The sequence below is a fragment of the Pseudonaja textilis genome, chromosome Z, assembly GCF_049901715.1.
Source record: "Pseudonaja textilis isolate UNSWEBS1 chromosome Z, rPseTex1.2, whole genome shotgun sequence".
In the NCBI taxonomy this organism is placed as follows: domain Eukaryota; kingdom Metazoa; phylum Chordata; class Lepidosauria; order Squamata; family Elapidae; genus Pseudonaja; species Pseudonaja textilis.
Genome location: NC_142008.1, coordinates 65,723,894 through 65,738,238, shown reverse-complemented (window position 1 = coordinate 65,738,238; position 14,345 = coordinate 65,723,894). Strand labels below are relative to the sequence as shown.

At 33.3% G+C, this 14,345-nt stretch overlaps 1 protein-coding gene across 2 annotated transcripts in view; it reads left to right on the top strand.

Moving 5' to 3' along the window:
* HERPUD2 (HERPUD family member 2) overlaps nt 1-11,610 on the top strand; it is a 41,043-nt gene extending 29,433 nt beyond the window's left edge. The window contains exons 5-9 of one of the 2 annotated variants that reach the window (XM_087917585.1): nt 2,029-2,148; nt 4,069-4,392; nt 6,213-6,327; nt 9,581-9,695; nt 10,570-11,610. In XM_087917585.1, the coding sequence (XP_087773711.1) occupies nt 2,029-2,148; nt 4,069-4,392; nt 6,213-6,327; nt 9,581-9,695; nt 10,570-10,649 (754 nt within the window). In that variant the 3' untranslated portion in view covers nt 10,650-11,610. Of the gene's footprint in view, nt 1-2,028; nt 2,149-4,068; nt 4,393-6,212; nt 6,328-6,686; nt 7,867-9,580; nt 9,696-10,569 lie in introns of those variants that run through there. The other variant, XM_026702220.2, reaches the window with a different exon arrangement.
* Nucleotides 11,611-14,345: the final 2,735 nt, after the last annotated feature.

Here is a 14,345-nt window from a genome sequence, read left to right as displayed (position 1 = left end):
TCTTAATATGTAAAACAAGCCACATTAAACAAAAGTGAAATATACTTTTAGCAATCAGATATTGTAAACAATTGGCACAATATATAATTATTTTGGGGAAAAATTATTTCTTTGCCTTTCATTTTACAAAAGAAAAACAGTCTTTCAATAATAACTAAACATATTTTCTTATGGAAAGTTCCATATATTTAGCATTCAGTTAAACAGAGAAAACCAGAGATCTTTAATTTTTCTGCATGTCTTTAAACAGAAAAATTTCTGTGGTCCGGAAGATACAGATGTAGCTATAGATATTCCTTATGGAGTAGAAAAGTTTAAACTGCATGCCAGAAGATAATGGATTAAATGAAGTGTGTCAAACTCATGTCATCACGGCGGCGTCACGTAATGTATCGGGCATGGGAGTGGCCAGCGTGTGACATTTCCAGCCAGTGGGCTGGGAGTTTGACAGACCTAAGTTAAAACATAACCTCTTTAAAAATTATGAAGAATGCAAAATTTTTTGATCTGCTACACTGAAAGCCCCTGAAGTATATTAAAAACTGAGGTTGCTATAAAATCTAGTGTTTTGACACTAAAAATAAATAGCTACATTTTTTTTCTTTGAAAAAAAAAATCAGTTTATCTCCTTATGCCACATATTCTTCTGCAATATCTAAGGAGATCAAATAGATTTTTAGGAATAATATTTTTTCTCCCAACTATTTTTAAGTAACTATTATTGGTTCTCTCTTTTTATTACTAATAGTTTTACGTCTGAGTACACAGAGATTACCAAGGTCTCCTGTGACACTTTGCAGCCAACTTTCTTCTAAGATACAATTCTGGTATGATGCAATATGGTTGCATCAACTTGTATTGCAGTGAATCCTGTTTTGCTTTTAAAAAGAATGTACAGCATTTTCATTGTAACTTTTTAAAAATACATGTGAGTTGTTAGATTTATATGCTTGCCATTTCTGGGCAGAACATTAGCCTACATAAATTAAAGTAATGAATAAATAAATATAACGGTAGTAACAGTCGTGATAACGACTGTTACTATTTTAGAATTTTCCTTTGCAAACTAAATCATGTTCTTTGCTTAGTAAATCATATGCAAGCCTGTTACATTTTTAATGGAACACAATTTGTGCTAAGTTATTCTGTTAAGATGTTTTATTTTCTTGAAAGCATGCTATAATTACGTTATATACACTTTTTGGAGCAAAGTATTATAATAAAAACCTGTTTCCTGCTACTTACATTATAGCTATTTTACTTATTAACTTAAATATTCCAGCGTAGCTTTCAAATATCAGAAAGGAGATTTTGTTTGCCTCCTAGCTTTCAAATTAAAAAGATGACACTCTTAGAAAAAGTTGAGGAAGAAGTGAAAAATAGGTATAACTATCACTTCTTAAAGCAACTGTTGAAGACAGTTTGGTGCGAAGACGGTTAGTGAATGTGCCAGCAGTTTATCTTTCAGAATTTATATAGACTTTTCTGTAGAAAGAAATGGGTAATCGCCTTTTGTGTTGGAGATTGGTTTAGGAGGACATGTTAAATTTTGTGATAGTGTTCAGTTCTTTTGAACTCATTGCAGTCTTCTCTAAACACTTGGTATTAATTTTTTATATTATAAACCATGCGGATGATGAAATTATATTATTTTTAATATCTCTTCGTTCTTTTTCATTCTTTTCTGTGTAAGAAGTATCCTAAAATAAGGCTGGGGTTTATATTTATTTTTGGAAGAAATGTGATAAATCAATTATTGGTCTGTTTTTATTGTATGTTTTATCAGTTACAAATGATCTTAAATTCTTTGATAGAGCCAAATACAATTTGTTAGAAAAAAAATACTTTAACTTTACGCCTACCCAAATCTGGGCTTCAAAAATCCCAATTAGTAGAGGAAAGCAAAGAGATATAGAAATGTTTATTCTTTGTGCTACTTGAATTTCTGCAGCTCATATATATTTTCTATATGTACCTCTGTTATATAAAGCAGAGATATATAATTAAACTTCAGTGTGTTTCTAACAGTGTAGATAATCAGGTTCCTGGGCAAGGAATATCAACTGGATTTCCAGTATATCCTACTTTCAGCCCTCTACAGATGTTATGGTGGCAACAGATGTATGCACGTCAATATTATATGCAATAGTAAGTATAAGTAGAACATGATTTTAATTAGTATCAGATGGAAGATTGGTAATTAAAACAAAGACTAGATTGATTTTTTGTAGATTAGTTTTATCAAAACAATTCTGAAATAAAAATACAGATTTGTTAAAACATTTACTAGAATTACTGAGTTATAAAACTTAAAACTTTACTATTTAAGAGTAGTTTTATTTTTGTTTTGGTGGCTGATTTAGAGATATGCTTTATTATTCAGAAATATTATTACAAAGTGAAAATTTCCATCCCTTAGACCAGGTCTGTCAAACTAGTAATCCACAGATGCATCATGTGCTGGCCACGCCCACACCAGGTTTATTGAAGGGGAAAAAAGTCATTGTATGTCACGTGATAATGCTATGATGACGCAAGTTTGACATACCTGCCTTAGACTATTTTGCAAATTGTTAAGACACAATCCTATATTTCCAGGTTTTTTTTTTAATGTAAAAGTTTATCTTAGCTGCAAATTTGTGCCAGAGGGGAAATCATTTTATTGTACATGTTTGAAATTTATCATATATGATTAATCTTATTCATGATAATTCAATGAGATTGGAGAAAAAATAAGCATAATTTTTATTGGTGAAGCATATAGTACTAATTATTAATAATTCCATACTTCTAAGGAATTTTTTTCTGCAATCATTGGCTCTTCACTATACCTCTTGCCACATAAAGAACATTTTCCCTCAAATGTATTTCTAAAAGATGATGAACAAGTATAGAATAGAAATCAGACCACAGATTTTAATTTACAGGGGACAATATCTATAAAAGCAAGGTTATTTATTGAAGGCACAGAGACCCAGAAGTTTAGGTACTTTGCAAATCTTTTACAAACCCACTTGAAGGGCATTTTCATATATATATGTATAAAAGGTGGGGAAAAAAAACAATGAGGAAGGTTTAAAAAACCACTAAAGATGGTAATTTGTTCAGCAGCCATTCAAAATTACAAGGATGTTAAATAAATGGTGGCTATGACCAATCCTCAGTGTTTCATCCATCCCAGCACCCTCATGGACACATAATTGCTATCTGGAGATTTGGCAATAGGCTTGCCCTTATGACTGGTTACTGCCCCCTGCAATCATGTGATTGCTATTTGCTACCTTTTCTACCAGCTTTCCCAGAAAGTCAATGGAAAGCTGGCAGGGAAGATTGCAAGTCAATGTGTACACTCTCTCCCTCTATGCTCATGGCACACCATCTCCTCATGCACCCTCATCAAGTCTTACCATGTCTCCGTCACACTTGCAATCTCCCTCTCTCTCATTCCCTCCCTCCCTCCCTCCCTCTCCCTCTCTCTCTCTCTCTCTCAGCCTTGCTTTACACCTTCATGTTCCTTCTCTGACCATTACTATCTTTTCTTCATGAGTCATATACTCTCCCCAATTCTTGATGTCTCTCCTGATATTCACCACCATCCAAAATTATTACTGCAACTCCCTCATATCCTCATACATTCCCTTATACCCCTCTGCGCCCTCCTGAATCTCATCATACCTCACTCACATCCTTATATACCCTCCCTGATCCTGCCTACACCTCCCTCACACCCTCCCTGATCTTTGCTGCACCCTGATCCAAATATATTTTCATTACTTAATGGTGGAAATTTTGGTCTCAAATGCCACCATAAGTTGAGAATTGTACAATTGAGGACTTTTATCTGTTCATAATTTCAGTATTTCAGGCTGATTCTTATTTTTAAAGTACCTATTTCAGTTACCAGCACGAGATAATATTTTTTTCCCTTCCTTAGTTCATTCGGTGGAGAGGGGTACCCTTCTCACAGCAGCTGATTTAAATGCCATGATGAGATTCTTTTGCTGCATATTATAGGTAGCTAACTAATATGCCTTATTTTTGAGAAGCTCTTCATTATTTCTGTTATAGTCAAGCTGCAGTTTCAGCACAGGCAACCCTGAATCCTGAGTCTACCAGTTCTCCAGTTCCGGAGTCCTCAAGTTCTGATCATGTTCTTGCAAATGAAGCCCCAGCAGCTCCAAACATAGCTCCACAGGAGAACAGACCTATAAATCAAAATGTGCAGATGAATGCTCAAGGAGGCCCAGTCATAAATGAAGAGGACTTCAATAGAGATTGGCTGGACTGGATATACACATTCTCCAGAGCAGCTATTCTTCTTAGTATTGTATATTTCTATTCATCCTTCAGTCGCTTTGTTATGGTGATGGGAGCTATGTTATTAGTTTACCTGTAAGTAAATATGCTATTTTGTGAATTTAAATTTGAGAAACTGGAAAAGTTTGTATATATTTTGTTGTAAACTTCATCAGTTTGCACTCCCTAACACTTACTTTGAAAACAAATGCATGGATTAGTCTGCAGGTTTTTTTTAAAGTTTTTTATTACACAATTAAGCAACTTACTATTTTATGAAGATGGTGTAAATGCTACAGTTATTTTTTTACATAGTCTAACTATTTGGAGAACTTACCAGTATAGCACCATCACCTGCATTTAAAACACTCTTAAAATTACTTTAGGAAAATCAGTGCATCTCAATGCACCTTCTCTTCCTGAATAATTTTATATTTAAGAAGATAGCTGTCCTGTTAGCAAGAAATACATTTTTTCCTCATACAATTATCCAGAAAATATGGTATACTTTTGCTATTGTATTTGGGTCATTTCAACTTGTGATTATTCTACATAATATTGGAATATCTATCAGAAATGGATCATGAACAGAATAAAAACTATTATAACCATCATTATATAAACTAATTCTTCCAGTAATACTTACTTACTACTGGAAAGACAAACCATGAGAATGAGGGATGAATAGTTTGCCTAAATTTATCCATTGAGTTCATAACTCAATGGACCTATGTATTGGAAAATCCAAATTCAGAAGGATAGCCTTGATCTTAATCCCAAAGTTACATAATTGTCAAGCATTCAGTTACTTATATAATTTTGTTTTAAGGTTTATTTCTATTTAATATCTTAAATGCTTATTTTAAAATATATAAAATTTATCTGATGGAATATACATTTGTAGGAGCAATGGGAGAGAGTTTTGGCAACACAGGTTTTTTTCAAAGAGAGGCCTGGATTAAGAGGCTGTGCAGTCCCAAGCTGGATGGGTGGTGGTGGTGGTGGATAGCCACAGCCTAGAATCTCTGAAGATACTCCTAATAATTTGCCAGTTACAGCTTTAATTTGGCAAGACTCTGTCCTTTAGAAGTGAGCTATTAAAGGATTGAACACAATTGGATTTTATTCTATCACTGAATTCTGATGATTCAGTATATTTTTACATATTTATATGTTACTGGACAAACTCTTAACCCATTAGATTATCATTTCAGAGATATTTCCTTACCTAAACAGAGAATCAGAGTGACTACCAGTGGTCAAAAATCAGTTTCAGAGCAACATCTTCCTGTTGGCTTTCCCATTGAATTTTCTTGTGGGAAACTGGCAGTAAGTGTTGGACATCTTTCAACTTTCCTCTCCTCTCCTCTCCCTTGTCCTGCCCTCCCCTCCTCTCTCTTTCCTTCCTCCTCCCCCTCCCCTCCCCTCTTTATAGTGGTTTTATACAAATTTTATTATATTTAGATTCACTGAAATCTATTGAACTTTTTAGTTTACAGTAAAATTTAATCAATTGTTCAGTAAATATATTTTTCATTTCTGAAAGCTGATCAATAAGTAACACTCATAATATTTACAGTGAATTTTTATGTGCTCTTCTAAATTAAAACAGAACATGTTAGTGCTGTTATATGTTTGTTTTATATGTTACATGTACTAAAAATATATATAATTGAATGATTTCAACTTTACATCATGAAATTACATCCAATACATTTAATCATATTCAAAAATTTGTGTGTATCTGGCTGAGTAATTATACAAGTTGTACTCCTATGACATCCAGAAAGCACAATGATGGGGAAGAATAAGTTAGATGATATTACTTTTAACTGTTATCATTTGTTGCTTTGTATTATTTACTGACCTATATGTTTTATTTCATCTTAGTAATTTTGTCAATGTCTTTTATAAAGGCACCAAGCTGGGTGGTTCCCTTTCAGACAAGAAGGAATCCAACAGCCTATAGCAAACAATGCAGATATAAACCATGATGGTCAAAATGTAAATAATGCTGGTCTTGAAGAAATGGTAAGGAGATGAATTGAGCAACACCACTAATTTTAAATTTAAGAATTACTGTTCAACTCTAAATTTAAGAAATAAAAATAGGATTATTTCATGCATGCTTAATAGGGAATAAGTTAATTAAAATCAGAGCTGAATAAATTTATATTACATTGCAATTTCTGATTATGATTTATAAGCATAGTGTTAATTTGTTTATAATTTATCAAATTGGCAAAGATGAATACATTGTATTTTGGTATCTAGATAGGAAGAAGGACACATGTTTCCAAGAAACTGTAGTTTATGTTAGTTCTATTAATACAAATTACATTAAAATAATTAACTCACTTATTTTTATATATATATATATATATATAAAGGAACGTCTCATGGATGAAGGTATTGAAGAAGATAGTGGCGAAGACATTGATGATGTCAATGCAGAACAGCATCCTGGATTTATGGCTTCCGCATGGTCTTTCATTACCACTTTCTTTACATCCCTCATTCCTGAAGGACCTCCACAAGTTGGCAATTAAGCAAAGGAGGAACTACTAATAGAGCATGGAAGTTGATTCTGGGAGAGTGGTATTTTAAATATAATGCAATTGCTATACATATACATATATACATACATATATATACATATATACATATGTATGATATTCAGCTTTGTTCGGGTATTTTCCCACGTCATTATACCCGAACAAAGCTGAATGCCATACATGTAAGTACCCGCTAAAACTTAAGAAAACATATATACATATATATATATATACATATACATACATACATACATACATATATTTGTTTTCTTAGTTGGCTGGTATTAGATGTATGGTATTCAGTTTGTTCGGCATTTTCCTCACGCCATAGTTGTGCTTTGTTGTAGCACATTTCCAGAATTTCATCTGCCATCATCAGGCTTCTGTATTGTGTTTGTCTGCGAGTCAGGCTTTCACAGCCTCAAATGTAAAACTGAAACGGCTGCGAAAGTCTGACTCACAGATGAACACAATACAGAAGCCTGATGATGGCAGATGAGATTCTGCCGAAACGTTGCTACAACTTTAAAAGCACAACTATAATGATGTGGGAAAATACCCGAAAAAGCTGAATACCATACATGTAAGTACCCGCGAAAACTTAAGAAAACACACACACACGCACAGACACATACATTCTCTTTCATTCTCCCTCCCTCCCCCCCTCTATATATACAAACACACACACACTCACACATATATAAATTGTATACATACATATACACACACATTATAAATATTCTGTTTGTGCTGTACAAAAATGTGTTTTCGGTTTTTTTCATGCTAATGAATATTTTAAGCAAAAATGGACTAGTAAATTCTTTAGAAATATTTTTCTGTAAAGAAGAAAAATGTAAAAATTGGTTTTTCATGTTTTTGTTTTAATTGTATTGACTGGGGGTAGAAACCTGTAACGGATGTGAAATGCTTTTTCTTCAAAGAGTTATCGAATTACCAATCTTACCAATAATAGTAGAAATAAGCTCCTTTAGAGTAAAAAAAACTTGTGTTGGAATCTTTGTCGATTCTTTTTTAAAAAATTGTGTATCAAAAATGTAAATTGGGCTTACAGTTACTTCTAATACAGCATGGAATTGACTCTGGGGGAGTGGTATTATATATAAAATGCCAGTGGCATGTTGTCTAGGTTTTCTCACTCACCTTATGATACTAATAATAATGCAGCATTTTGAAAATAATAGATAATAATGAGTACATTACAAACATTTAATTGATAAGAAAACTATTTTAAAAATAGTTCCAGGACACACAGATTAATGTTAATAGTTTTTAAATTAAGTTGTGGTATTGAGGAAACTCTTCAAGTCTTCAGTATTAATTTGCATGGGAAAGGCTCAATATTTCTGATACAAATCATAGAGAATGTTATTAACTATATTATTACAAATCATAAAGAATATTAACTATATTATTTACAACAGCATAATCTAAATTACTGTCTTCATGTATTGTGATATTTGGGAGTGGGGCCGACATAACAGATCCAGAGCCTACATATATTAAAATGAAAAGTATCAATAAAGGAGAAAATTTGTAGCTCAGGATTAAAATGAGGAGATGTCGATGCACTCTGAGCTTGGCTGTTTTTAAATCAAACTAGAATTAATGATATTACCTAGTTTAGGTAATGAAACATTTGCAAGAAAACGACCAAGCCCAGAGAGCACCAAGGACACCTCAAAATGAATAATCCTAGGTACAACAGAAATTTATTTTAAAATCAATGCGTATAATAACTTAGAAATACAAATAAATAATGTATTATGGCAAATCCCATGAACTTTCAATGGTTAGTCTATACAAAAAAGTAATTCATTATAAAGTTTCCCAATTGAATGATTATGATATGCCATCAATTAATCAGTTCTTAGCAACTACAAACGTATGCAAACATGTTTGAAGTAGGACAATTGAAACCTGGTGGATTACATTTTAAGTGAAATTCATTTAGGGTTTTTTTTAAAAATGCTAATATTCCTTAAAATGCTAATTCTGGAAGGCATTTTAATCCATTAGGCTACAGCTACAAATATCAAGACTGCCATTAAGTTGGCCCTGGCACTGCAGATCTATTAGATTCTTGAATTTTTTAAAAAAAATTTAACTGCCTGCTGAAGATGAATTTGAGCACCTACTAATTTTGATGGCAAGAGGCAATTCAATTCTTTCCTGGCATACATTTTGGGTATCTGTGAAAAAAGTAGTTAATGGCCATAATGATCTTTGTTTTGACATTGCACAGAAACTTTGCAGAAGGTTTGGTTCTTCCTTCCCATAGAGACTGTGACTGTGTTATTGATTTGGAACCAGGGATTAAACTTCCAACTAAGAGGCAATATACAATATCAGGAAAGGAACTGGTGATCTTAAAGCAATATCTGAGTTCCAATTTGGAAAAAGGATTTATTAGACTTCCAAAGTCACCAGCTACAACACTACCTTTTTTGTTCCTAAGAAACAAGAGGTGGATTTTCTGAACCTAAAAAGTGAGGTCCCCTTGTGTACAGTCCACCGTTACAAAGACAATAACAAGGTCACAATGAGGGATCATTACCTACTAGCTACCATATAAAATATGGTGGGAAGATTGCAAAATGTGAGTATATTAAGTTGGACCTCAGAAAATATGCAAATATGCAAATTCCTTGACCTTTCATTTGCAGTTGCCCCCATCCATTGAAGATCCATCCAGTTTTCCATTATTGCAGGTCAGAGAGGCTCCACCAAGACTTCTACAATTGCAACAGCCATTGCCCCCTCAAATGATTGTTCAAGGTGAAGAGGAATTCAAAGTCGAAGAAATATTGGACTGGAGGAAATGGGGTAAAGACATACAACATTTGATTCTACAGAAAAAAACTGATTTGAGTTGGAAGAATCATTTGCATTTTGATTGAGGGATTGCAGTGGGAATGTTCTAATAGAGATAGATGTTGCAAGGCTACATTCTTTTTTGTCTAAAACTGTTCCATTTATGTTAACACTGATTTTTCCCACAATTGGAAAGAGTAAAGGAATTGGGAGAGAATTTCAGAAATCACAGTGAGGTTACTCTAGATTCTGATTGAGAACATTATTAACATTTTTAAGACTATAGAAAAATAAGTTCCATTGATTATCAACATGATTTTGCACACTATCAAAGCTGACACGACCCAGAGCATAGAAAAACTCAAAGAATTAGTGGAAAATCAGAAGATGTGAAGAGACCTGACCTGAAGAATTGCCAAGAATCAAAACACGACTGAACAGAAAACATCATCATGATTTTGCAAATATAAATGCGTCTTTATTTTTCAGAATGAAACAAAACATGAGGAAAATGTTGGGAAAGTATCACAATGAATGCTACCAACTAATGTGTGGGGCTCTATAAAAGAAATCACTTGAAACTTTATTTATTTACACTGCCTTTTTTATTTCAATCTAATACACTTCCTATTTTCTCAAAAATGTTCATTATTCCTCCTCCTCCCTCCCCTTCTCCCTCCTCCTGCCCCATATTAATTATGATAGAATAATGGGAAGCAAATATTGAATTTATTTGAATTCTGGACTAACAATATCTTTGAGGGTGCATATTTGAATAGTAGTGGAAATGGAAAGTACCAGTCCTGTCACAAGCAATGTGGCTTTCACTTTTTGTGACCAATCTTTAATTTCTTAATATATTTATATTGTCTTCATTTCCCACTAGATGGTGCAATAATCACATGGACTACAAAACTACACAATAACTTTATTTGGAAGATTCTTTTTGTGGATATTTCGTATTAAAATAGAGGAAATTGCCATGGAATTATTGAGGCATTAGTAAAGATGTGTTGCTCAGTATCTACATTTCCATCTTAGATTTTAAATTGCTAGTTTTTTGTCTCATTTTCTGTGCTTTAAACAAGTCAGTAGAAATAGATTAAATATGTTTTTGCTTGTTAAATGAGAAAATTATTAAATATTGGGAAATGGGGCTTTGTTTCATTTTCTTATGTTTTGTTAGTAATGTGAATGTGTATCTGAAAACAATTCTTCTTTCATTCATCGTGCAAAGATCTATGAGTTAGTCCTATCCAATATGGGTTGAATCATCAATGAAATATTTTTGTGTAGCTGTTTAGTTTCTTCAAATTCCTGAAATCATAGATGCTTTCTATAATTAATACTATAACATTTATATCAATTGATTGCTGTATATTGATCATAACTAGTATCTGAAATCAATGTAATATTTTTTTAAAAATTGTATGAAAAATTAGTGGAAAAATATACAGGAGGCTATAACATGGCATGATTGAAAGCAAAATCTGCAAATAACCATTGTAGAAAAATGTGGTTGTATAGAGATAAAACACAGAAGTGATATGAAGGCTTCAAGTAGCCTGGATAGAGATTTTAAAAACCACTGCGATCTCCAGCAGAATGACAGATAACTATTTTGTTGCTTTGTTTTAGCTTAACACAAAGACTAAATGATAAAATACTTGTAATATAACTTGCAATGAATTCCAAAGAGACTGATGCCAGCAAAGGTTGTTGAGGTCACAGATACCCAGATGTTTGAAGATCTTTGCTTCTATATGACTAATTGTATGTGATAATCAATGAGGGATATTATTAACTTTTTTAATGAAATTGGATTGTACCAAATATAAGTTTTGATTTCATGCTTATGTTGTTCAATGATATTTTATCATTCCTGCCTATTTGAGGACAATCTTAAATAAAACTGTCTCCCTCCACATTTTTTTTAGCAGTGTACCTTTCTATCCCCAAATATTGGTGTTCTTTCTAGAGATAAAGGATTTATATATCTCTTTTCATTCAGTGAAGTGAGAATGTGAACAGTATGAAAGTTAAACATGTTACTATTACAGTATAGTGTTGCAGCTTTGAAAAATAAATGCAAAAGAGTACTTTGCTCTGAATACTACAGTGGAACTTCGGGTCACGAACGCTTCTGTTTGCGACCAAATCGGATGGTGAACAAAAAATTCACTGGATTTTTTAATTGGGCCATGATTCAAAAACCGAATGATGAACAAAATTGGCATGGAAAGATTCCCTTTCCGCACCAATTTTCCCATCAGCACCATTTGGGGGGGCTGTCCATGCATATACAGATGGTTATGCTTTCAGTCACGACCAAATCAGGTTGCGGCTGAAATCCTGGAACGGATTACTGTCATGACCCAAGGCTCCGTTGTATATGTGTTTGGTGTTCTGTAAGGAAGGGTATCAAAAGTTCATCTGATCTTTAGAAGCATCAGTGCAAAGAAATCTGTGGCTGCTAATCTGACTCCAAACCATATTTGGTCACTTTAATTGTAATATAGGCAAAGCATTTTTCTTTTGATTTTTTTTTAGTGTTCATACATTGTTACTGAAGTAGTTAAAAATTTCAATTTTATTTCGATTTTGCAAAAAAACAAAAAAACAACAAAGCAAATTTGTAGGTTCTTTATTTATTTATTTTTATTTATTTTTTGAGAACACAAGATCTCTCAGCAATTTCCAGGAGTGTTAGTCTTTATTTAGAAGCAGCCCAATGTTTTTACTTGAAGGAATCAATCATTCTCCTGATATTTGGTTTACAAGCATTTGGTTATTTAAAGTTATATTCCCAAATCAGAATTATATTGTCTCTGGGATATTTGCAATAAATGATATCATATATATGGTGGTATTATTTTTCTTTAAATAATGATGGTATATGTTCATGTTTATACTGATTGGCGACTGTGGAACCTTTTAAAAAGTGCAGCTAATTTTGGCAGGGGAGGACTGCCTTTTAATTAAACATCTATTTCTATAAATGTCCAAGGTAGGCTGTGCAAATGACTTAGGGCAATTGAGAAATGATGAAAATCTGATGAAAAGGATGGACATGCTTTTCAGTATATTGACTTGGTGTAGCGCTTTCCAATATAGGAAAATATACATTATTCCTAAAATCCCTTTCATTCTAGATGTAAATTTGATCAAAAGAGTCATGCAAATTTAAATAAATGATGAATAGATTGGGAATAATTAAAATTAAATTACTGTAATATTGGTGGTGGATAATTTTCTAATTTAATAGTAGATGTTTATGAATTTATTCTGTTGAAATAGGAAGTGTTTGGGTCATACTGAAAGTTTACATAGCCCAAAAGTTCTAACATGTCAGCTTTAAAACAGAATCTTTACTAGCACTTGTATCACTTAGGTTTTCTGATTCATTCATTTGAAGCAGTATTCAGAGACAACAAACATTGTAGATTTGACATGCAAAATTTCTCTATTTATCTTTCCTAATTTATGAAAGCTTACTGGAAAGAAGCAAGTAGTAATAAATATTTGCAAGGTAGTAATAAAGTAATAAAACCTTTTAATCGGGTAATAAAACCTAATTAGCTCTTTTGCATTTTATGAAACATGCAAGAGATTGTGACTTTGTAACTATGTGGGCTGAGAATTCTGGAACTGCAATCCCATCTATCTGAAGAAAGAGAGATACAAGACAGTATTCAGGATTTCTTGACTTCTGTGCAAGATCACTGGAGACTGTCAGTGTATAAGAGTTCATGAATTGGAATAGACATGGTAAAAGGTCAGTCAATGGGGACTGGTGACCCAGACAGCTTGGAGCCTGTGCGTGGCTTAGCTTGACTGATTTCTATGAGTTGCTTTGTCCTTGCAATATAGGCTCTGTAATATTTTACTTCTGTGATTATAATTTCTGTATTCTGAGCTCTGGCTCCGGCTTCTGCTGCATGGGTATTGTATACATGCATCATACTTTATATTATTGTATGTAAAGAAGTTTCTTCTATAAATGAACCCTGATTAATTATTTACTTCTGTGTGGTTAGATTGCTACAAACTCTTAACAGGTTATGGGCTCAGAGCACACCAACAGTAAGACTGAACTGTAATTAAGCTGAAGGACAGCCTGGGTTAAAAAGAAAAGAAAACAAGGCTGAGAAGGCTTGCGGGTTCAAGGAGAGCTCTCTGCCTCGATTGGGAAAGAATAATTATATCGTTTGGGCTGCAAAGTTTGAATGCTTCCTTCCTGAAGGCTAAGGAGCTCTGGGATATTGTTATTAATCCACCCCAGGCACCATTAGCAGCAGCAGATCAAAGGCAGCATGATACGGCACTGGCCTGAATCATTTTAAGTTTGGAAGATGAACAAAGTAGCTGATTTAAAAACTGCAAAGGAGGTTTGACTCCTTTGTGCATGTGAGTGTGTCAGCATGCAATATTGTGCAATTATCGAGACAATTGTACAGAGCCCAGCTGCAGCCACAAGCAGGTGTGGAGCAACATTTGCTGCACATGCAGACTTTATTGAATTGGAACAGTGTGGAATGCAAATTCCTGAATCTCAAAAGATGCTGTTGGTGTTAAATAGTCTTGATGAAATGTGGGACATGGTTTCAGCTATTTTTGAGTGCGAATCAGAACAGGACTTATGAATGGAAACCCTTAAAGTCT